The 22,716-nt window shown below is 37.7% G+C and overlaps 1 protein-coding gene across 8 annotated transcripts in view; it reads left to right on the top strand.

The window, feature by feature from the left end:
- The window catches only part of MGAT5 (alpha-1,6-mannosylglycoprotein 6-beta-N-acetylglucosaminyltransferase), a 140,848-nt gene extending 118,481 nt beyond the window's left edge, over positions 1-22,367 (top strand). For all 8 annotated transcript variants that reach the window (XM_087950122.1, XM_087950127.1, XM_026665385.2 and 5 more), the window contains 6 exons: positions 5,131-5,280; positions 11,246-11,392; positions 12,612-12,728; positions 14,911-14,985; positions 17,479-17,636; positions 19,077-22,367. In XM_087950122.1, coding sequence (XP_087806248.1) covers positions 5,131-5,280; positions 11,246-11,392; positions 12,612-12,728; positions 14,911-14,985; positions 17,479-17,636; positions 19,077-19,275 — 846 coding nt within the window. In that variant the 3' untranslated portion in view covers positions 19,276-22,367. The remainder of the gene's footprint in view (positions 1-5,130; positions 5,281-11,245; positions 11,393-12,611; positions 12,729-14,910; positions 14,986-17,478; positions 17,637-19,076) is intronic.
- Positions 22,368-22,716: the final 349 nt, after the last annotated feature.

Genomic DNA, 22,716 nt, shown 5'->3' with positions numbered 1-22,716 from the left:
CAAGATTTCATCCAGCTGATACTTGTGGAAAAATGGTATGCACACGTGTTTCTTGGGAAATATTTTTTCAAGAAGGTATAGTATTGCTCTAGAAAGAAATAAGCAGATTTGAAAAGTAACGCCAGAAATGGATTTAGGCTTGAGCTTATGCCCTTATGAGATTTTGAAATGTATGTCATTAAGAGCTATAATTTTTTTTTCTACTCATCTGGCTGCATTAAATGTTAGGAAAATGTTAGGAAAAACATTTTAATCCACATTCTGCCATTTCTAAAGTTTATTTAATCTTCAACCAACCATTAGACATGTATGTCCTACTCTGTAAGAATTATTCTCTGTAAGAACAATTATAGAACAGTTAAGGACATACAATTACAGTATTGGCCAATTCCAGCTCAAGTCACAATGCTGGCAGAGTATTAAGTTCTTTATAGGCAAAAAGTGAATAGAACTTTGGAATGGTATCCTTACTTTTAGAATGGATTATGAATACTTTAAAATTCTGGTCCCCCTTTCTCCTCCAAAAATTTCTGACTTACCTTTTAAACCTCTTTCTTCTGGGGAAAACACAGAATGATCTGATTGGTTTGTTGGGTTTTTTTTAGAATTGGCTTCCGGGTAAATGATATAAATAACACAGCATGCTTACAAGCTAAAAATATACAAGGAAAAGTTTCATCCATCCCTTTGTCAATCCATTCTGATTTTATAACTTACTGATACTGAATTTCCAATTATCGTCTTTCCAAATTCTCAGGATTATATTTTTCTGTTAAAATTGCCTTCAAAGAGAGAATTAAAAATCCCTTTCAGTCTTAGGTCAACCAAAAGAAGTTTTATAAAGAGGCATTTTTAAGTGTAGAGGAAATAAAAAGCATGAAATAATAAAAATTGCATGCATGATGATAAAAAAGGTTTTTTTGTAAATGGAAGTTTATTATAGTTCTCAAGAAAATTGACAAACTACATCTAGTCACTGCTGTTCTATGTGTTTAGTGTTGGAGACCTATTTTTTAAAATCTCATGCACCTAAGCAGTATGGGTATTTCATTTTGTTTTGGGAATGTGGGTAATCCTTGGCTTACAACAGTTCATTTAGTGACCATTCAAAATTACAATGGCACTGAAAAAAGTGACTTATGACCATTTTTCAAAGTTATAACCTTTATAGTATCCCACGATCATGTGATCAAAATTGAGATGCTTGGCAACTGGTTCATATTTATGACCATTGCCGTGTCCCATGGTCATGTGATCAGTTTTTGCGACCTTCTGCAAAGGCAGTGGGGTAGTTCGATTAACTTCACAACCGGATTAGTAATTTATCAACTGCAGTGATTCACTTAACAACTGTGGCAAGAGGTTATGAAAAAAGGGCAAAACTCACTTAACAAATATCTCACTTAACAACAGAAATTTGGGCTTTAATTGTAATTGTAAGTCAAGAACTATCTATGTTTCTACCCAACATGTCTAAAGAGTTTCTTGTGATCCTTTTTTTTTTAAAAAACTTTCAGTAGTGAAAAAGGACCCCAGTTCCTTAATGTTCCCTTAATCCTTGGTTTATTATTCGATTCTTCACTGAACAAACTTAACACTCAGTTTTTTGAGGGTTCATTAAATCATAGTGTTGCTCATTTAACATTAATGGACTTCAAATATGACGCCATTCAGAAATAAGCAATCTAATGTGGTTTATGACATCAATTTACGAATAAGTGATATATTTTCACCTCTTTTTCTTACTCTATTTACAAATTTGGTATCTTAGCTTAGTCATATTTTTCTGCAAATTACATCAGAATGAAAAAATTGTAATTTATGGGAATGGAATAGAAAATGAGGCAGACTACAGATGCATGATCAAGTTTGGACTGAGAGTGAATTATCAAATCAAGAACATTATGTTATAATCAGTCCAACTAATTATTCCTTTGTCTGTGTTCTATTGCTTCATTAGGTCAGTAGGTATTTTTGGATATGTTGTGAGGACATGCTGAGAATGCTATAATTATGATGTTCAGCTTCTGCTGCATTCATACATAATGAGCTCTAAAATTGCTTTATGGTTTAGAAATAAAATTATCTGTTTGCAGTTTCCTCCTGAACATTTTCAGAGTTCACAATTTCAGAGCAGTGTACAGAAATATATTCTGTAAGTGTGAAATTGTCTCCTGCAGTATCCTCACATTAAACCTGGACACCATATAATATTGAATCTACAAAAGTATCCTTGACTCTTGATGAATGTATCTTTTCTTTTATGTATACTGAGAGCATTTGCACCAAGACAAATTCCTTGTGTGTCCAATCACACTTGGCCAATAAAGAATTCTATTCTATTCTATTCTATTCTAGCATCCATTAATCAGAATTTTGCAACTCAGTTCAAAGTATGCCTACGAACTTCCTTATGTAAAAAAAATACCCCAAAAGGAGATTAAAGTGTACTGTTTTATAAATAATCATGATTTGTCTATTAAGTACATTGATTTTTAAAGAGGGTCCTGCAAAAACAAATCTGGAAAGTGCAGACAAAATTGTATTGTTGTTCTAGTGAAGAGCTGCTTTTGATACTTGCCAGTATATAATCCGAACACATTTACCGTATTTGCCGGCGTATAAGACGACTTTTTTGCCCTAAAAAACATGCCTCCAAGTGGGGGGGTCGTCTTATACGCCGGTAAATACATTGTCACTCGGTGCAAGAGCGACGGGGGCGGAGCTCCGCAACTTGCGAAGCCCCTTCAAGCCCAGCCGGAGTCTCTCTTCCTCCTCCTCCCACCCACCCACCCACCCTCTGCCCGGCTCGGGGAGCTTGTGGAGGCCAATCTGGAGGTGGGGTGGGGGTGGAGCGGGAGGGTCTCTGGTGGGGCCACTTCGCCCAGCCAGCCCCGAGCCGTGTAATGGCCCGGGGAGTGGGGGGGAGAAGGTGGTGGGGGTGGACTGTGGCGCCCCTCCTTCTGGGCAGCGGGGCGGGGGGCGGCAATTTGCTCCTCCCGCTTCTCCCTTCCTCTTTGAAAGACCGGGAGGGCTGTGCTTGGGGCGGGGGTGTCCTCAGGAAGTTCCTGATGGGACCCCGCTGGGCAGGGCCACCCGGCTCCCGAGCTGCTTTCCAGGGTCCCTTGGGAAGAAAATGGTCCGGTGGGCGGTGGAAGAAGGCGAGCGCCTCCTCCCACCCCCTGTCCCGTCCCGTCCCTCCTCTTGTCCCCTCCTCCTCCCCGCTTAAGAGAGAAAGATCTGCCTCCCCTGCACCGAGCTTCCACCCGGCGCCGCGTCTCCCGGCCAGCGCGCGCTTGAGACTTGGGAACCGGCCAAGCGATTTTAAAACCGAGCGGAGGCCAGAGATAGCCGGAATTAACCTCCACACCACACACACACACACACCCACACACACACACACACACACACACACAGAGAGAGAGAGTTGGCAGCTGTCCATCCCCCACCCTTGGAGTCCCAATGGCACGCACGCGGGGGCTGTCACAAAGAAAGGGAGAGGAATTGAGTGCCAGCCTGAGAAAGGCGAAGCTGCCTCTCTAAAGCATTTTGGTGGCTTTGTAAGTTTGGGGGAAAGGGGTTGGGGGGTGTCAATCAAGAATTATATCCAGAATACCCCAAGTGTTACAACTTACCGTATTTGCCGGCGTATGAGACGACTTTTTTGCCTTGAAAAGCATGCCTCCAAGTGTGGGGGTCGTCTTATACGGCGAGTATATAACAAAAACTATATTTTGAGTGGAAATGTTGGGGGCTCGTCTTATACGCCCAGTCGTCTTATACGCCGGCAAATACGGTATTTATTTGTTTTATAAATAATAGGACATAGTTCTAACTGATAAGATTGGAAATTATATTATCTTACTGTTGCTGCCAAGTCAATATAATTTATTGTTAAGGATCATTTTATACTTATATCTGTTTTATTTTTGAGGCATTTAAACATAAATTATGGGCACTTGCCATTGTACTCCAAAAGATTCAGGCAGTGTCAATGGTGCAATTATACAATAATAAAAGAATAGGGATTTCTTAATTCTAATAAAATTCAGTCATTTTCTCTGAATGTAAAAAAAAAAAAACATTGTCATAATTCCTTTAAGGATCTTAAGTTTTAACAAAAGCTTTAATCATCTCAAAATACAGATGTAAGACAAAATGTATTTTAATTTTTAAAAAGTGAATGATAACTTTCAGGGGATGTTATGATGAAACTAAAATGGTTTATTTTGTTCTGTTGGCGATCCTATCATTAACATTCTTTGGAAGAACAATCAGGTGGATCACTCTTGAGAATATACATGGTACATAATGAATCAACTTTGTGATTCTTTAAATCCTAATGTTTAGCAATGAACCTTCCAAAATTTGTTCAGTGTTTATTTTTTCCCAGCTAGTCTGCAAGGGCAAGGGAATTTGTTCTATTTTTCTTTATGTTACAAGAAGATTTGCCTTCTAGATAGAATACAAGAAAGACCAATGTTCTTCCTAGACTTCAAGAGCCATCTGAAATGTCTAAATTTTCTCCATAGTGCTTGGCTAAGTGGTTAAATAAAGCTTGGCTGTAAATTTGCTGAACAGGAATATCCCCTTTTTGGAATTATATTAGGCAGTGACGCGAAATTAACACCATACGTTTATTTAACTCTGCATATTTTGAAAAAGCAGTTCTTCTCTGGTTCTTTCTGACTTCAGGTAGTCCTTGACTTAATGACCACGATTGAGCCCAAAATTTAAATTGCTAAACAAGATAGTTATGAAGTGAGTTTTGCAACCTTTCTTGCCACAGTCGTTAAGTGAATCTGACTACCCCATGGATTTTGCTTGTAAGAATGTCACAAAAGGTGATCACATGACTCCAGGACACTGCAGCTTTCATAAATACATACCAGTTGCCAGGTGCCCGAATGTTGATCATGTGAGGATGCTGCAATGGTCATAAGTGTGAAAAATTGCCATAAGTCACTTTTTTCAGTGTCGTTGTAACTTTGAACGGTCACTAAATGAATGGTTGTAAGCCAAGGATTACCTATAATAGGTAAATCACTGCTGACTTAACAAACAATTGCACACAGATGCTCTGTTGATTCCTCTACCTAATTTGTGTGGGGGTTTTTTCTTTCTTTCTAGGATAAAAAGTCTTATTTGGATGTCATTCATGCCTATACAGAAGTTCATGGGACTGTCCATGGCACAAGTGCTGTCCATATGCCCAGCTATGTTAAAAACCATGGGATTCTCAGTGGCCGAGATTTACAATTCTTGCTGAGGGGAACAAAAGTAAGTTCGCTGGCTTTTTCAAAAGTCGAAATGGGTATGATCCAACTTTACTTTAAATTATTTTAATCTTCACTACTTGGAATTCTGCGCTCCATGGCTCCATCATATGTTCAGTTCCAAAAAAAGTCCTTTGGAATATACAGAAGGGTGAACATAGTAGCTTTCTACAACTATACTGTGTGATTGGGGGGGGAGCGGGTGAGGAGGATGTGGTTGCTTTTAAATGTGGTTCCTGCAGATAGAGGTTAATTTATAGGCCTTTATGTCTTGAAGCACTTGGGGGGAATCAAATCCAAAATATCGCACAGTCCTATTCCATAATAACCCCATTGCTACTTACGTTGATCACCTGCTGCCAGCAGTTTGGCAGTTCGGGTCTCACAAAATGAGGATGCTCATAAGTGCTATTGCTATTGCGTTTTGTTTTTTTTTCATTCTGTCAGGTAATGTAGTATACTTAATACATACTCAAGGCTGCAATTCAATTCAACTGTGTTTTTTCAGTCAGGTGCCTTCAAAATTAATTCCGTGCTTACGGAAGTTTCTTCCTCAAATGTTGATGTTACATTGTTAGGAGAAATTGGTATTTTTAATAGCAATAGCATTTAGACTTCTATATCTCTTCACAGTGCTTTACAGCCCTCTCTAAGCGATTTACAGAGTCAGCATATTGCCCCCAACAATCTAGGTCGTCATTGTACCAACCTCGAAAGGATGGAAGGCTGAGTCAACCTTGAGCCAGTCAGGATCAAACTCCCGAGCTGCTGGAAGCCAGCAGTCAGCAGAAGTAGCCTGCAGTGCTGCATTCTAACCACTGTGCCACCATGGCTCCAATTACACCTTTCTTTTAAGTGTGCTCTCAAAATGCCTTGTTTTGAAGATCCAAACAGCCTCTAGGCACCTGGACCACACTTCATTGGCATCACTGGTTAGCTCAGAGATGGAATTGAAGTTGAGTATTATCAGCTAACAGATGACACCCTTGCCATGTTAGCAAATGACCACAGACAGACAAGATACCAGACTCAATCAATCAAACATTTATTGTCAATGCACAACGTGTACAATGAAATTGAAAATAAATTGAATATAAACAGACAGCAAGCAGCACTCCTTACTAGCAATTATGGTGTTACCTAGTTAGGGTAATGAAACATCTGCAAGAAAACAAGCAAGCTCAGAAAGCACCAAGGACCTGTCACCTACTTCATGTAGATGTTGAATAGAAGGAAGGAGAACAGGGTGCCTTGTGACACCCCACAACTGAGGATCCTACGGGCCCAGTCTTTCTCTACCATCAATGACTGGAAGGGCCCCATTTAAAAGGAGAAGATAGTGCAGAACACTATCCTTCACTCTCAACTTTCAGGGGCACAAGGATACCATTCCTCGACTTACAATAGTTCATTTAGTGACTGTTCAAAGTTACAGAGGCGCTGAAAAAAGTGACCTAAGTGTTTTCCACATTTATGACCATTGCAGCATCCCCATGGTCCCGTGATCAAAATTCAGACACTTGGCAACTGACTCATATTTACAACGGTTGAAGTGTCCTGGGGTCATGGGATCCCCTTTTGCGACCTTCTTACAAGCAAAGTCAACAGGGAATCCAGATTCACTTAACAACCGTGTTACTAACTTAACTACTGCAGTGATTCACTTAACAACTGTGGCAAGAAATGTCATAAAATGGGACAAAAACTAACAACTTAGCAACAGAAATTTTGGGCTTAATTGTGGTCATAAGTCGAGGACTACCTGTAGTTGTCGGTATTCAAGCCTGATGAGAGGACAAGTAATATAGAGAGGACCATACACTCCCTATTCTCGTTTCACCAGAGATAATCCACCACTGCAGTTGGTGCTGTATCCATACCATACCTGGGCCAGAAGCCTGAGTGAAATAGGTCTAGGTAATATGTTTATTCCAGGGCCTTCTGCAGCTGCTGCCCCATTACTTCCTAATCAACCTGAAGATGAAGACCAGTCAGAATTACCCAGAAGTAATCACTTCTTGAAAAGGAAGCACACCGCTGCCTTCTTTGGGGAGGACAATAGCATCCCTTCATTCATTTATCAACACCTTGGCCCAGCCCCCATCCCACCCCCATCTCCAGAGGTTTTCAGTATCAGGAAGTATCATGGTCCATCCAAAGTAGCAGAGCCAGAGCTACAGAGAACCCTGTTCACTTCCTCAGAAATCCCAGAGTAAAGTTACTGCAGATAATCCACATGTCATGCCCCTGTCGGAATCTGAATCCAAGGAGGAAGATGAACAGCTGACAGGGAGCAGAAGTGTGGCTCCATTGGCCATGGAGGAAACTGGGGAAGGGCAAAGTCAGGCTGGGCAGAGCAGGGAAGAGGTAGAACAAGGGAGAGGGAGTTCAGAGGAAGACCCAGGCCCACCCTCTCTTCATCCTAGGGCATGCAGGGGGGAATGGAGAAGAGAGCAACGTGGCTTACAGAGGGAGGAAAGGGCCCTGATTCTCTTCACTAGGCACACCTGGGAAGAGAGTTTAAAGGAGAGGCAGCTGAGAGCTCTGTTTGCCGGAAACAAACCTGACTTTATCTTGTGTTGACTGGTTATCTGCGTTCCTGGCATCCTCCCAACTGGGTTGATTTACTGCCGTGTTATTGTACTTCTGGAACTCCTTATCTTGCCCTGCCGGATTAATTATCTCATCTTGCCTTGATTGGACTTATAGTTACAGTTTTTGTTGACAATGCTTTGGACTTGAATCTTTGCAGCCAAAGGCTATTCCTGGGAGAGTTTTTTCTCCCAGACCAGAAGGTAACCAGGACCTTGGGGGGTAAAGTTTGGAGCTAACAAAGGGATTCCTATTTATTATCTGGCTGTGTTGACTTTGTGCCGCGCCCTGGGTCATCACATTGCAAGACAATCACCTCGTTGGGACTTACTTGCACAGCGGATATTCAGCTGGGAATGGATCATAGTGGTTTTGCCATCCAGATGCCTCCAAAACACCTCCAAGAAATTATATCCCCTTATCCTCCCCTAGTAAGGCCTGGGTCATTTTAAAAATTAGATGCATTAAGAGGTTGGGTTTTTTTTAAGTTTGACATTCTGCCTCTCTGATTAGAGTATAATTGACCCAAGTGCTCAAAGATGAAGCAAACACTATCAGTAAACATTTAGAATTTTCCTTAGGAAAATAAGTTCTTCACAGATGGAGGACTCTGTCCGGTGTATTCAAGTTTTGCTTTTCAAACCATTGAAGATCACTTCTTCTATAGCCATCTCTCCCTGTTCATTTCCTGAAGTTCCTGAAATGTTGTGCAAAATATCCATGGTGTTCCTCAGAACACCCTGTCGCTTTTCCAAGATGATGGGAGAAAAGGGGGGGGACCCAGATTCTTCCTGTTTTTAGAACAATTTTGCGTGGCTTTCAGTATGGCCAGACACATTGGGAAACCATGAATCCCATATTTTTCAGTTTGCATTGATTGTCTTTGAAATCCTACACTTTAAAGTTTGGAAGTGGTAAGTGGATGCAGTTTCTGAAAATCCCCAAAGAAGGAATTTAGGTCTTGGGGACTAATTTGAACCCTGAGTAATTTGTAATTTAACCTAAATACAATCTGGATAAAGTTCTACTGTGGTTTATCCCTTCACAGCACGGACATTACTAATAATGTTTTGGAGATTTTGTATTACGTAAGTTGGCGTGGGTTTTATTAATTCTAAAAGATCACTCCTGCAGCATGACTAACCGGGGTTGCTTTTTTAAATGATAATGTATAAACAAAACCTTTCCATTTAAAATGAAGTTGTACATCAATGTGGTACCTTTGGCTTGATCGGGCTGACATAGTGAATAATGTAATAACTTCTAAAATAGGTTTTATAGCCTGCAATAGTTACTTAAAATGACTGAAGAGCAATTGGGTTTGTATTTATTGTTAAATGGTGACAGAATCTTCTCTTGGTCTGTCAAAAGGCAAAGCTCCCGGGTTCAGTAAAAAGGAGATTTTCCTTAATATATTGACAGTATAGAAGAGAAAACAATATCTCTGGACTGAAGTAACAAACAATGTTTATTCAACCAATGATATTAATGTCTGCATCTAATTAAAACCAAATCAGCACTAAATTATTGGTGATATTTTAATGCCCTTCAGCCATGTTTCAATTGCAATTAATATAAAAAAGTCTGAGGTTTCCTAATTTTTTATTTCAATCAGACATTTCAGTCAACAATTCAGAAATGGATAATTTTGTGTATTACAGTGTTGCTTAAACCAATGTGTGTATGAGGGAGTAAAATACAGGGGGATAACAAACAATTCTGATCTACCTACCATTCTGCATTTTATTTGGCACACATTCTTACAAAGTCAAAATGTCATTCTTGGCGTCTTAATAAAATATATCTATCGTAAGCATTGTGACGTCTTACAATCAGATGGCAGCTATAATCCTGTGGTTTTATCCTCTTTTCTCACTACAAATTTTCGTAGTATATTAGTGTTCAGGAAACAGTTTAAAAATGAATTAAATCCCAGTAATTATTGTTGTATTTCCTGTTTATGAATCATTTGTGTTTTCAGTTCAATTCTCTTGCAATACATTAATTTCTAAGAATAGCTTTTTAATACAACTTTCCATGAAATTGTGCCCCTGTGGAAAAATTCACGTGTAAACTTTGCTGCCACCTACTGTTTGTAGTTGGAACTTTTTTGACTCCTTGAATGATATGAACATTTAACAATCCACAGCACTGGGGGCGACTTGACAAAAAAATGGCTTAAGCAAAATTAAATTAAATTGCAAAATCTGCATTCTGTACATTTGGGGTACTTTTCCAAATACATTTAAATCAAATTGCCCTATTATAATCTATTATTTTTAATTAATTGCATATATGTATCACACATAACTTGTGAATATTTTCCACCTATTTCCACTTTTGTACATTTTTTTGCAAAGCTGTTACTAAATTTACAAAAATACAATTCTTAAAGATCACTGTGGTAAATTATTTGCCAAATACAAACTAAGTAAACTTGTACTAAAATACACATCACACTAATTTCTAATCTGGGCTACATAAGGTTTAGAGTTGTTAATTAAGGAATAATTCTATCAGTCTCAGTTCTTTAATAGCAGTCCTATTTTAATGTTATTTATAAACATATTTTAAGGCTATTTTTGGATTGAGCAACTGAAGCTTCTTGGCTGAACATTTTTGTAAGAGGTTTGAATACTGTAGTAATACTGGTTTGTTACTTCTCCTGTCTGAGTTATTTTCCGAAATGATTATTGAGAAAATTAATACAACGAAACAAAGCAGAATTATTTCTCTTCCTCTTTTTGTGTCACAAAAAACAGCACTGTCCATTCTTGGAAGGTTGTTTTTCTGAAAAGATACAAGATCTTCCCCTCTTGCCATCAAGTTATTTTCTGCTTTACAACATTCTCAAACCCAGCCAAGCTTAACCTAAATCCTGGCTACCTTAAAAGCCTCTTTTTGACAGCAAAAGCAAGAAATTGCAAAAGATTTTGGAACAGAACTTGCAAAAGATGATGAAAGATTTGGGGAAAGAAATGAGTCTTATTTAGTTTTCAGGTTCTCAGTACTCTTCAAAAATACAGATTTAGGTTCAGTGGTGGGCTGCAACCAGTTTAACAACTGGTTTGGTGAGCGCGTTCAGTGCTCAAAAAACACTGATTTTAACCTCAACAGCTTACCTTCTAGGGTAGGCCTGGTAAGTAGAACAACTGAGGCGCAGAAATCTGTGCCACGGGAATCAGTTGAGCTGAGAAAGATGGAAATATAGGACCGGATAGGATGGGTGTGGGTGGGCGGAGCCAGCTGATGGTCAGAACTACCAGTTTGCTAGAACCAGTCCGAACCAGCATCAGCCCACCACCCGCTTGGGTTCAAGCAAGTTTTCTCAAGATGTAAATATAGAAAAACCTAACTTGGGAGTTTCTGTTTTACAGCTTTTCGTGGGTCTTGGCTTCCCATATGAGGGTCCCGCACCTTTGGAGGCTATTGCAAATGGATGTGCATTTTTGAACCCAAAGTTTAACCCACCAAAAAGCAGCAAAAACACAGACTTCTTCAAAGGCAAGCCAACTCTTAGAGAGGTATGTTTTTATTTGTAATTACTGTTGATTAGATATATGAACAGTGTCCTTTGAAACACATCTTCTAACCCAACCCTGTACTGAAATACAATAGTATGTATTGTTGTTATCAGGCCATGCTATTGACAGAGTTCAAATCTGAGATAGACAGATATAATTTACTTTGAAAATGCTCTGGTTTTTAATCAGGCTGATCCAGCAACAATTACCATAATTGGTTTCCATCCCATTGAATCTTCTTCAGTAGACATGATGGAATTGCTGTTCAACCATTTTTTGAAAGCTAGTTTTGATCACTCATGCTTTAAAGAACCACTTAAGGCTTAATGCCCTGTCTCAGCTCCATTATTAACTTCTCCAGCTATTAAGGCTTGTAGAAGCAGCCATATTGAGAACATCTCTGTTCCCAGACAGACCTGCTTATCAGATAAAGTTGGCCTGCTTCACCATAAATGACTGAACAGACTTCCTTCAAAGCTAAGATTACCCCCCCAGTCTTTTGGCTTCTTGGTGACAAAGTTAGGAATGCCACAAAGTGTTCAGCCAGACCATGTCTGGACTGAACACATGTTTTCTTCTGGGACAGATCTAAAAAAAAAAAGCCATATTGTAGGTGGAGGTTATCAGGTGAAAACAAAAAAGAAGAATAAACCCTTGGCAGTGGTGTTTTTTAAATAGTTACAGCCAAGGGAAGGGAAGTACAAGAGAAGTGCAAAGAATGTGTTGGAGGCATAGGGAGGCCCACTACATACATACCACCCTTGAATTCAAGCATGGTGACACCTCAGTAGATAAGGAGGCATTGAGCAGATCACAAACTCACAAGTCATGCAATGGAAGGCCAGGACGTGTCCTCCCTACCTTAGATGATTTCTCCAGCTTTAATTTCAGCTCAAAACTGGAACAATCAAGATATTCTGAATATCAGTTTGGCTGGGTCACATTCTGCTCAAAAAGAGTTCCTTGAACTTCCAAGCCAATTGCAGGGATTTGTCCAGACAGCCAACCAGGAGTTAAGTCTGACTCAAAGACACTCAGAAAAAGAAGAAAAAAAGTGCTTAAAACTGCTTCTCTTTCCAGGGTTTCCTAAAAGTATGACAAGTATTTTTTTTTGATAGCCAAGATTTCAAAAAACAAAGCCTTCTAAATATACAACTTTGAAAGTTACTAAGCGAACATAAACTCTAAAAATATGGCATTTCTCCCCCTTTTCTTTCAGTTGACATCTCAACATCCCTATGCTGAAGTCTACATTGGGAAACCTCATGTTTGGACAGTAAATATCAATGATCTTTCTGAAGTGGAACAGGCCGTGAAAGCAATTTCCAGCCAAAAGGTTAATAAAGATAATTATCTTCTTCATCAGTGTTTTACAATGAAACAAACATGCTAGGCTGTATTGTAAGGGTTTTTTTTTTTTTTTTTTTTTTGAGAAAAAAAGCTTTACCAAACAAAGATAAGCATTCTAGAAAACCTTTGCTTTAATATTATAAACCCAAAGAAAGGTTGGAAGATGAAGTAGCATTAAACATTTCTTATGAATAAAAAATACCTTAAGTAGCAAGTAACATAGAATTCAAATATAATAATTTTAAGATAATATGAATTATAGGTAATCCTTGCTTACTGGCCATTAATTCAGTGACCATTTGAAATTAAATAACTTTACAGATCATTTACCACCACATATGACTTTTGCAGCCTCCCTCAGTCATGTGGCTGCCATTATATTCAGTATGCATTATCTTGTGCCTGATCTGTGGTGTTTTTTGCTTCACCCCTTTCAGAAGAGGAACATTGGAGAAAAGGGGATTGCAAGAGAATAATCTGATCTTCTACACAGCCCAAGGCTGAGAGCTGTGGGCTTGCTACACAAACAGCTTATAGTACTCTCCTGAAAACTTCCTCTTTGTACTCTCTTCTCTGCAAAGGAGAAAGGGGGGGGAAAGCAAGGGGTTTCTGGAGGTCATCTCTCCTTTGCCTGGCTCCTACCTCCCCCTGCAGAGTGGGGAGATTGGAGAGATTTCAAGAGAGTTAAGGTGTTTTTTTTTTTTTTGCATACACTGAAAGCAATGTAACCATGCTCACGTTATGCTTTCAATGTATACAAGACAAGTATTCCAAAGAGAGGGGATCCCCAGTATTCCAAAGGCAAAACAGTAAGTATTCCAAAGTAGGCAAACAAAGTCAAAGATGTGAACTTGACTGGTCTTGTCTCTTTCCATTCAGAAGGCCCAGTCGCAGTCATGCGACTTCCCACTTAGCATTTTGCTTAGCAGTGGCATTACTAGTCCCAATTAAGTTTGTTAAGTGGGGCTACCTATATATTAAAATTTGCAGAAACAAAACAGTGTCAAGTATTTTCCATTATTTGGAAGAGAAGTTGCATTGGAAAAAATATGTGGGGTGACTTTTTTTAATACTCACATTGATCATTTTAGGGAGGGAGGGAGGAAATGCTCATCGGATATCTCTAAAACATGACATTTTTATGTAACTCCATATATATCTCTAACTTCATGGGTATTTATTTAAGGGAAATAGTGCCATATTATGCACTGAAACAAGTTGCTACAGTACTAAAGATTAGATACTTGGAATAAGGATATTAGAGAAAGCATAAAATTATAAATGAGATTTTAATAAAAATACTGGATTGCAGATATTGTTGCTGTAATTCAGGTAGTCCTCCACTTACAATTATTCATGTAGCGACCATTTGAAGTTACAACAGGGCTGAAAAAAATGACTGTAAGACCAGTTTTCACACTTATGACCATTGCAGTATCCCCATGATCATGTGATCAAAATTAAGGCACTTGGCAACTGCCATGTATTTATGTCAGTTGACTTTCCCGGAGTCATATGATCACTGTTTGTAATCTTCCCAACAAGCAAACTGGGAGAAGCCATTTTAGCTTAAAGACTGCATGGTTCCCTTAAGAACTGCAGTGAGTTGCTTAATAACTGTGGCAAAAGGGTCGTAAATGGGGCACAACTCACTTAGCAACTGCCTTAACAGTAGAAATTTTGGGCTCAATTGTGCTCATAAATTGAAGACTACCTGTGTTTTCTGGGTATCCTGCTGTGTTGGGAACCAGAATATTTCCAATTGGAAAAAAGTGAATTATACATGAGAATGATAGGCTTCTCAAAGCACGTGCTCTTTACATGTATTGGAATTACATCTGACATAATTCCCAGGCACCTGACTGACAGTATTAGAAAGTGTAATCCCAAGAAATCTGGGACTTACTGAAGTAATCCAATATTACTTAAGTGAACGTTAGCTTTCACAATGGGAATGCCTTTTGTTTTCTTTCTCCTCTTCTCAAAAGATCCCAGTACAGCTAAGGTTGTAAGAAGGAATTCCTCCTGTTGGTCATGCCATCAACTCTTGGTGACCATTCAGAATTTACTAATGAATTTAACTGAGCATATGTTCAACTACTTAGCAGACTGATGCGCTTTGAACAGTGTGCTCTGTATTGCACAATTGAAATGTATTTATATTACAGATTGAACCTTACTTGCCTTTTGAATTCACGTGTGAAGGAATGCTTCAGAGAATGAATGTGTTCATTGAGAAACAGGTATGGTTTCTACATCAATAGTCATTCCCTTTGTTCGTAAGCATGCAACAATTTCACTTTTAAAAAGAAATCATAGTTCATAATTTCTTTTTAATTGAGTTATTATTCAGAACCAAATTAGCTTTTAACTGTCTTCTATGAGCAGTTGATATACCGACCCTTTCTCTTCCTTTATTTTGAATATACCTGAAGATTTAAGAGAGGATTCATGGAAATTTATTCCATGCCTGCACCTCTAATCAGATCTCTGTCTGGGGTCATAATCACCAATAGAATATGCTTTCAAAGCTACTTTCCCATTAAAAAAAATGCATATAGATTTTTGACATATTGAATTACCTGATTCAATTTCCCCTATTAAATATTGCTGAGTAATTGCAGATATTGAAATCAGTTACACACATTATATCCTACTTTAGATCCAACCTTGACTCTCTAGTTAAGCTGTTTTTCACTTCAGTAATATTCCTTGGCTTCGGATGTTACAGTGTGCTGATTTATAGTTAAATATTTGTACTATACCGTAGACAAAATACTAACAATTTCTCTGCCCCAAACGTTAAGTAGGGTCATTATGTATACTAGATTTCTTTTTTTCTTTAGAATCAAATAATATGATTTCTTAGATAATACCAAGAGTCAAAACAAAGTGGACTCTGTAAAGAATACTTTGCTCAATACAGTTTCATGTAGGACAATTGGTATCACAACAGTTCTTAGTAGTTTTACTGCACACAATTTCTGCACATGCTATTATCATTCAACCCAGAAATAGAAGGTAGATCTGCTAGCGATTCAGCTCTATCTCCATCTCTGCATTTTCCATATGTGGAAAGTATTTGCTTTTGTAAGCAGTCATTCTGCAGAATTCAGTAGCACCTTGTTTAGCAACAGGTAACCAACTTGCAGCAAACAGTTTAGTATCTTGGAGGAAAAACAAAGAGAAATGAAAGACTGGTGCTACAGAAATAGCACTTGGCAATAGCACTTAGACTTATATACCGCTTCATAGTGTTTTACAGCTGTCTCTAAGTAGTTTACAGAGTCGGCCTATTGCCCCCAACAATCTAGGCTGTCATTTTACCAACCTCAGAAGGATGGACAGGTGAATCAACCTTAAACCAGTCAGGATCGAAGGGATTGAACTCCTGGCTGGACATAATTTGCCTGCAATAATGCATTCTAACCACTGCACCACTATGGCCTCCAATTGCATTGCCCTCATCAAATAAATAAATAGGAGTTGTAACCAGCAGAGCAGTATCCTAATTGAAAGATAAGTGCTGATGAGATCTCGTCTGCCCATTATGCAAGGCAGGTTCGATCCTAGAAGGAAGAAGGATTGGGACAAAATTTTCTGGCAATTGGAAAAACAAAACAAAACAGAGGATGACATTTAGCAGGCTTTGATATTCCCAAGTAGTCCTTTGAAACTGGAATAAATGAGCCTGCTTCTTTTCTACATGAATATATTTGGGCAATTAGAGTAATAGTGAAGGTTGTGCACAGTGTTGCAGATATCTGCTATATTGTCATTGTTGCATAATTCAGAGCAGCAATATTTAATTAATATTTGCAGTGACTGATAAATATATGATAAATATATAGGGTTAGGCAAAACCAAGGGTTTGCAACCTGTGGCTCTGGAGCCACATGTGGCTCTTTCGGCCCTCTGCTGCAGCTCCCTATCAGCTGTTCCCACCATTGGCTGGCCCCTTCCCTCCCCATCACTCCTGGCCTGGCCTGAGAAGGTAAGGGTGATGGCAGGGGATGGAGACTCGCTCCGTATTCCAAAGCAGGAGGTGACTGGGTGGGAGTGAGTGACGTTGAGTAGGCTACACCCACCCAGTCACACCGGTTGTTAAATTATTGACTCCCAATGTTTCCTTTTCTGTGGGAAATGGGTCCAAACGGCTCTTTGAGTGTTTAAGGTTGCAGACCCTTGGGCAAGACCAATTAAGCATTCATTGTGGATTGTCAGTTAGGTAATGTTTGCCTAAGAGGATAAAATATTTAAGTGGAATGAAGTTGTCTCTGTTTTATCCTTCAAATTTCCTAGCCTAAAGAACTGATTGTTAGACATTTATAAGATGGGGCTTTGAACTTTGCCAGTTTTCTTCACATTCTGTCTGATTATGTGGTATATCAAAAGGATAGAGGTAAAAATTATTGATGGAAAGAGATTTCAACTTTCTTTTAAAAATTACAGTTCTTGTGATATATTGTTTTCAATTACGCTGTTACTTTATAAGATGAAGACCATCAAATGTTGTGTGTGTGTGTGTGTGTGTGTGTGTGTGTGTGTATGAATATCGTTTTTAAAAGGAATACATTTATTAGTATTCATCTATATGTGAAAGATTATCATTTTTAAAATATATATGCTGGGCTGTGGGATTCCCTGCTGCTAGGCACTACAGTCTTTCCAGCTTTTTATAGGAGCATAGTAATTCTCCCTCAGGAAATCATGGAACCGCTCATATGTTGTTTCAGGATTTTTGTCATGGCCAAGTGATGTGGCCTCCGTTAAGTGCTCTTCAAGTCAAAATGGCTGAAACTGGAAAATCGTGTAAACAGGTTTGTCAAGAAAACCAGCTCATATGTGAACCATCTTTTTTCCAGCACTTGAATAAGGACAAAGATCTCTTGAAGTAAGTGTGGAATGCAAGGAAGGGTTGAAATGTTTTCTTAATCTGAAATGTATATTGAGGAACTACTGCTCAGTAGCTCTGAGATATTACAAAAGTGTTGTGCACATCATACAAGGAGTGGCCACAAGATTCTCCTGAAGCCCTTTCACTGTGAGATAGGTTCAGATTCACATGTATTGTACACCACAGTTGTAACAGTCTGGAGTCTCCCGCAGTGTCAGTTCTCTGGGGACATAGTTATAGGTTAAGAAACAGTGTACAGATAGTCCTCCACTTACAACCACAATTGAGCCCAAAATTTTCATTGCTAACTCAGTGAAGTGAATTGTGACTCATTTTACAACATCTTTTGCCACAGTCAATTAGTGAATTACTGCAGTTGTTAAGTGAATAATGCAGTCATTGAGCGAAGCTTGCTTTTTCCATTGACTTTGCTCTTTGGAAGCTGGCCAGGAAGGTTACAGATGCTGATCACATCACCCCAGGACAGTGGAACTGTCACAAATACATGCCAGTTGCCAAGTTTGATCATGTGACCATGGAGATGCTGCAATAGTTGCAAGTGTGCTTAGATGACTGCATTGTTGAGATTGCTGTTTTTATCCTCTTTGCTTGGGACTTGTTTAATCCATTTTTGCAATATTTATTTTTCTGGATTTTTATATTTTTATACCCATTGTTTTTACATTTGTTGTTTTATTTGGTGGTTTCCCAGAGTTTAATTTGATTAATACAAGAATTATCCTAAATAGAGAATTTTTCTAATATGCTTAGGTTTAACCACTTGCAGCAAGACATTATTCACTTTCAGTATCAGAATTATCAATTGTTCACTGTAATTTATTGATAGAATTATATAGAAATTCATAAGGAAAGTTTCTATGTCCATTAAGATTACCTTTCACTACTCAGAGCTATTGATGATAGAAGTAGAATTGCATTCAGTGTAACTGCAATTGGGGGGAAAGCAAAACGGCTGGCCTCCTTCTACCAGTCATGTCAGATTGTGCAAGTGTGAAGGCCATGGGGTCCTCCAGGGGTTGTTCAGTGGCAACTCCTAGCAGTATATTGCCCATGCTGGTTGGTGCCAATGAGATATATAGGAAGAGGAGGAGGGGGTAGGAGGATATAGCTGGATAGACAGATAATTAGAGAGAGAGATGATGGGTGAATATATTAGAGAGAGAGAGATATGATAGATAGATAGATAGATAGATAGATAGATAGATAGATAGATAGATAGATAGATAGATAGATAATGATTGATAGATGATGATGATACATAGATGATAGATATAAACAAACATGAACAAGAAAGAATGAAAATAGGTTTTGCATCAGTAATAAAATATGAATATTATCCCAATTGTTTGTACTACAAAACAATATGTACAATATAGGATTAGGTATCTCATGGGTTTTTTCCCCTTCATTTTCCAGATACAACATTCAGTGTCATACTGCTGAGTCTGCAAATGATATTCTGGTCCCATCTTTTGATGAAAAGAGAAAGCACTGTGTTTTCCAGGGTGATCTTTTGTTGTTCAGCTGCGCAGGGTCTCATCTAAACCATAAAAGGATCTGCCCTTGTAGAGACTATCTTAAAGGACAAGTTGCACTATGTAAAGACTGCCTATAGCAGGAATTTAATGTGACTTTTCAAAGTGGCTTGGAGAGAGCCACACTGTGCACTTTGCTACTGCAGACAAAACAGTCGTCGAAGAGCAGAAATCTGTCCTGAGAAAGGGCAGATAAGTGATTTAAATGTTTAGGAAAATAAACCTCAATTTTTATGTTTTCGTTTCTCGAAGTGAGCTACTTCCAGACACAGAAATCTCTTTATTCAAAGACATGACAAATCAACGTCCCGACAAGAGCTTGAGATAATGTTGGGGCTTCTTCCCCAGTGACTCCTCAAGATGGACAGTTTGTCAGACATCACTGAACAAAATATCAACCTGAAAGGATTGGATGGTGCAGAAACGTCTTCAGACTTGCCATAGGTAGGCAAAATGGTGGTGCTGTTCCCGTCGACAAGGCCAGGCAGCTGCTGAATAACAACACCATGGTCTTGGTCACTTTCTGGCCTATCCCAGTCTCAATGGACTTTCCCCACCATCGCTGTTTGAGGCTGCCATTTAAGGAAACCCTCCAAAATAGGACTGGTAGCTGACAGACTGACCTTTAGGATCCGTTAGGCTTGATGATGGGTTATGATTGTGGCATTAATCAAGAGTTGGAATAGCCACATAAACACCCAATCTGTTTTCGTTTTGTTTTGTTTTGTTTCAAAAAAACCAACAACACTCGTTTTCAACTGTATTCTCTTTCTGACTTGTCCAAAGGTTTTGCTTAGGGGTGTTAGGAATACTGTGTAATCATTGGAGATAAAATAGTTTCACTGGAGCAATATTTTATTTCTTGAATTTGCTGTAAGATAGCAAAACAGTGTCTAAAATAATGAAGGCAGGTGGAAGAGTGGTCTGCCCCAGTATCTTGTAAGGATTTAAAGAGTAATTATGGTCTACAAATAATGGTCATGAAAAGGGGGCTTTATTTTATGCAGCCCTTGTTAAAAAAATGGATATGTAGAAATAGGCCATTTATTTTTTAAATTGCAATTAATCCAGAATATTGAATTTAAACATTGTTTGTAGTCAGGATATAAGCTGTTTCTTTTTTTAAAAAAATGCACAGTATCTTTTTTAATTGTTTTTTTTTTAGCACAACTGACACATGTTTAAATGCACTGTTCATGGGTAGGAAAAATAGCATTGAATTGAAAATGAATATGGATAGGGAACAGAAGAGACTTGGGCCATTTGCAAAATCAAAACTGTTATTTCCCTCCTTTGTAAACATTAATTGCTATTTCTACTGATAGAACAATATGCCTGCTTTTAATCTTTTATAATCTATCAACTCTTTACTTGATGCATTATTTCATATCTAAAGATCATTGCCTATCTCTTCACTTGCAGAAGACAAGAAACATTTTTGAAGAAATTGCCACGTTGAAGTTTTAAAGTTGATTTTTAAAAAAAATCTGGTTAAAATAAGTGGAAATCTGTGTGAGCATAGTATTTACGGAAGCCGGTTATTTATGTTAAGGGACATATTGCCAGATCTGAATAAATTTTGAATAAGAAAAATGATATTAAAAAAATGTTTACATTGTATTATTCAGAAACACTCACTTTGTAACAAGAAATATATTACCTAAATTGAAACATGTTATGAGTAGAATTAAAAGTTACTAAGGATTAAACCTCGAAATTAGGATTCAGTGAATTGAATGTCAGATTGTAAACATTTCTTTCTTGGTTCTGCAGAATGTAACTCTTGGGATCTAAGCATGTGTATTTTTTAAGTTATCAAACCTAGATAATTTCTAAGGCCAAGAATTATATATATGTATATCATGAGTTCACCTGAACCCACAGACTTAGCACTTCTAATTGCTGTAGCAGCTAAAAGAATTTGATATTTGTGTTGTAAATACAACTTTGTTAATGTCTTCAAATTAATTTATCCTGCATAATGGTGGACTGCTTTAAGTCCAGTATTTCTTTTCCAGAAAAGCTAACAATAAAGCACGAATTAAAAAATCCAGGCAAATTTTGTAGGAAAGAATGGAAATTATCAGAAACCAGATCTGCTTGGAATCTTTCCTTCAACATTACTGTGGATTTTATATTCTCGTGCTAAATTGTAAACTTGCACCTGTGTGTGTTTGTATTCATAAATTGCTTCAGAGAGAGTAATAATATATTAACATCCAAACAAACCCTAAAACCTAGAATGAGTTGTTGGTTGGTCAAATCAATAATTATAGAACTTCATTCAGAGGTAGATTTGTTAATTGATAGTCTTGTAGTTCAACATAGATATATACATTTGTTGAGAAAGAAAAAAAATGGTTGCAAGTTAAAAAGTGAAGAGTTTTTGGAAAAGTAGAATTGTTACAGTTCTTATATTTTTGCAGTACTTGTATGATGTCATTGAGAGTAGGGTCAGATCTTCAATAGGTTCATTATTTCATAGTTTATTGAAGTTTTTTATGACAGTAAAATGGTGTTGATCCTTGAAGGAAAATTGTATATTGGGCCTTTCAGTTGGAATTCCATATTTATTTACACTATCCCGATTTGGTGGAGCAAAAAGTTTAAGGCAAATAACATTTTTGTCAGTTCAGGTTAGATTGACCTGACACTTTTTCCATGAAAAATGTCTATTAAAATGTAGACATTAACAAGTCCAGTTCCATTGAGCACTGTTATATAAGCTGAATATTAAATGGTTTGTTCAAGATGTCATTAAAAATTACACAGATTTATAGGTGTTAATTCCTTCTTTTTTCTTAAAATAGAAAATATAGAACCAACAGAAGGAATGTTGGATGGAAGAAAAGCAGAATGACAACAATTTCATCATGCAAATTTAGGGCTAGATTATTAGAAATAAACATGGGTGAATGAATTGGATATGGATCAAAAAACAAAAATTATGAAAAGATTAACCCTAACCTATAAATCTTCATGTGTCAAGAACATTGTCTTTATTTTATAAATTTGTTCAAACTGATATTTTTTAAATCTTATGAGATTACCAAAACCTGAGATAAAGCATTTGCATAATTTATTTTAAAAATAATATTAAGTTTGCCTTTGAAAAGAATGAATACACTGTTTAAAAATGCCAATAAAAACCTCATTTATTTCATATACTCAAGTTGATTTGTACATCTATCTACAGCTCTACCTCCAATATATTTTAAATTCTAATATGTAATTCATCAATACACTTTATAGTTGTGGGTTGTTGTGTTTGATTTTTCCATGGTGGTATCTAACCTGTTAATATTGGTGCCTTTATTTTTTATAAATTGAATTTCCAAATAATGGCTAATTGAAACATGAATAATAGAACTAGAGGAATAATAGATACAAAAACTACTCATCTGGGTTTCGAAGGGGGTTTTCTAGAAGAAAAGAAAGAATATTTTACACCCAGCACCAAAAATATATTGCTTATTGATATATGTGCTTGAAGGGATCTCAGCATAATGAATTTTTCAACG

Source organism: Notechis scutatus, chromosome 1 (genome assembly GCF_049901735.1).
Source record: "Notechis scutatus isolate UNSWTSFEM ecotype Mainland chromosome 1, rNotScu1.2, whole genome shotgun sequence".
Taxonomy (NCBI): domain Eukaryota; kingdom Metazoa; phylum Chordata; class Lepidosauria; order Squamata; family Elapidae; genus Notechis; species Notechis scutatus.
This window is presented reverse-complemented; position numbering and strand designations above follow the sequence as displayed.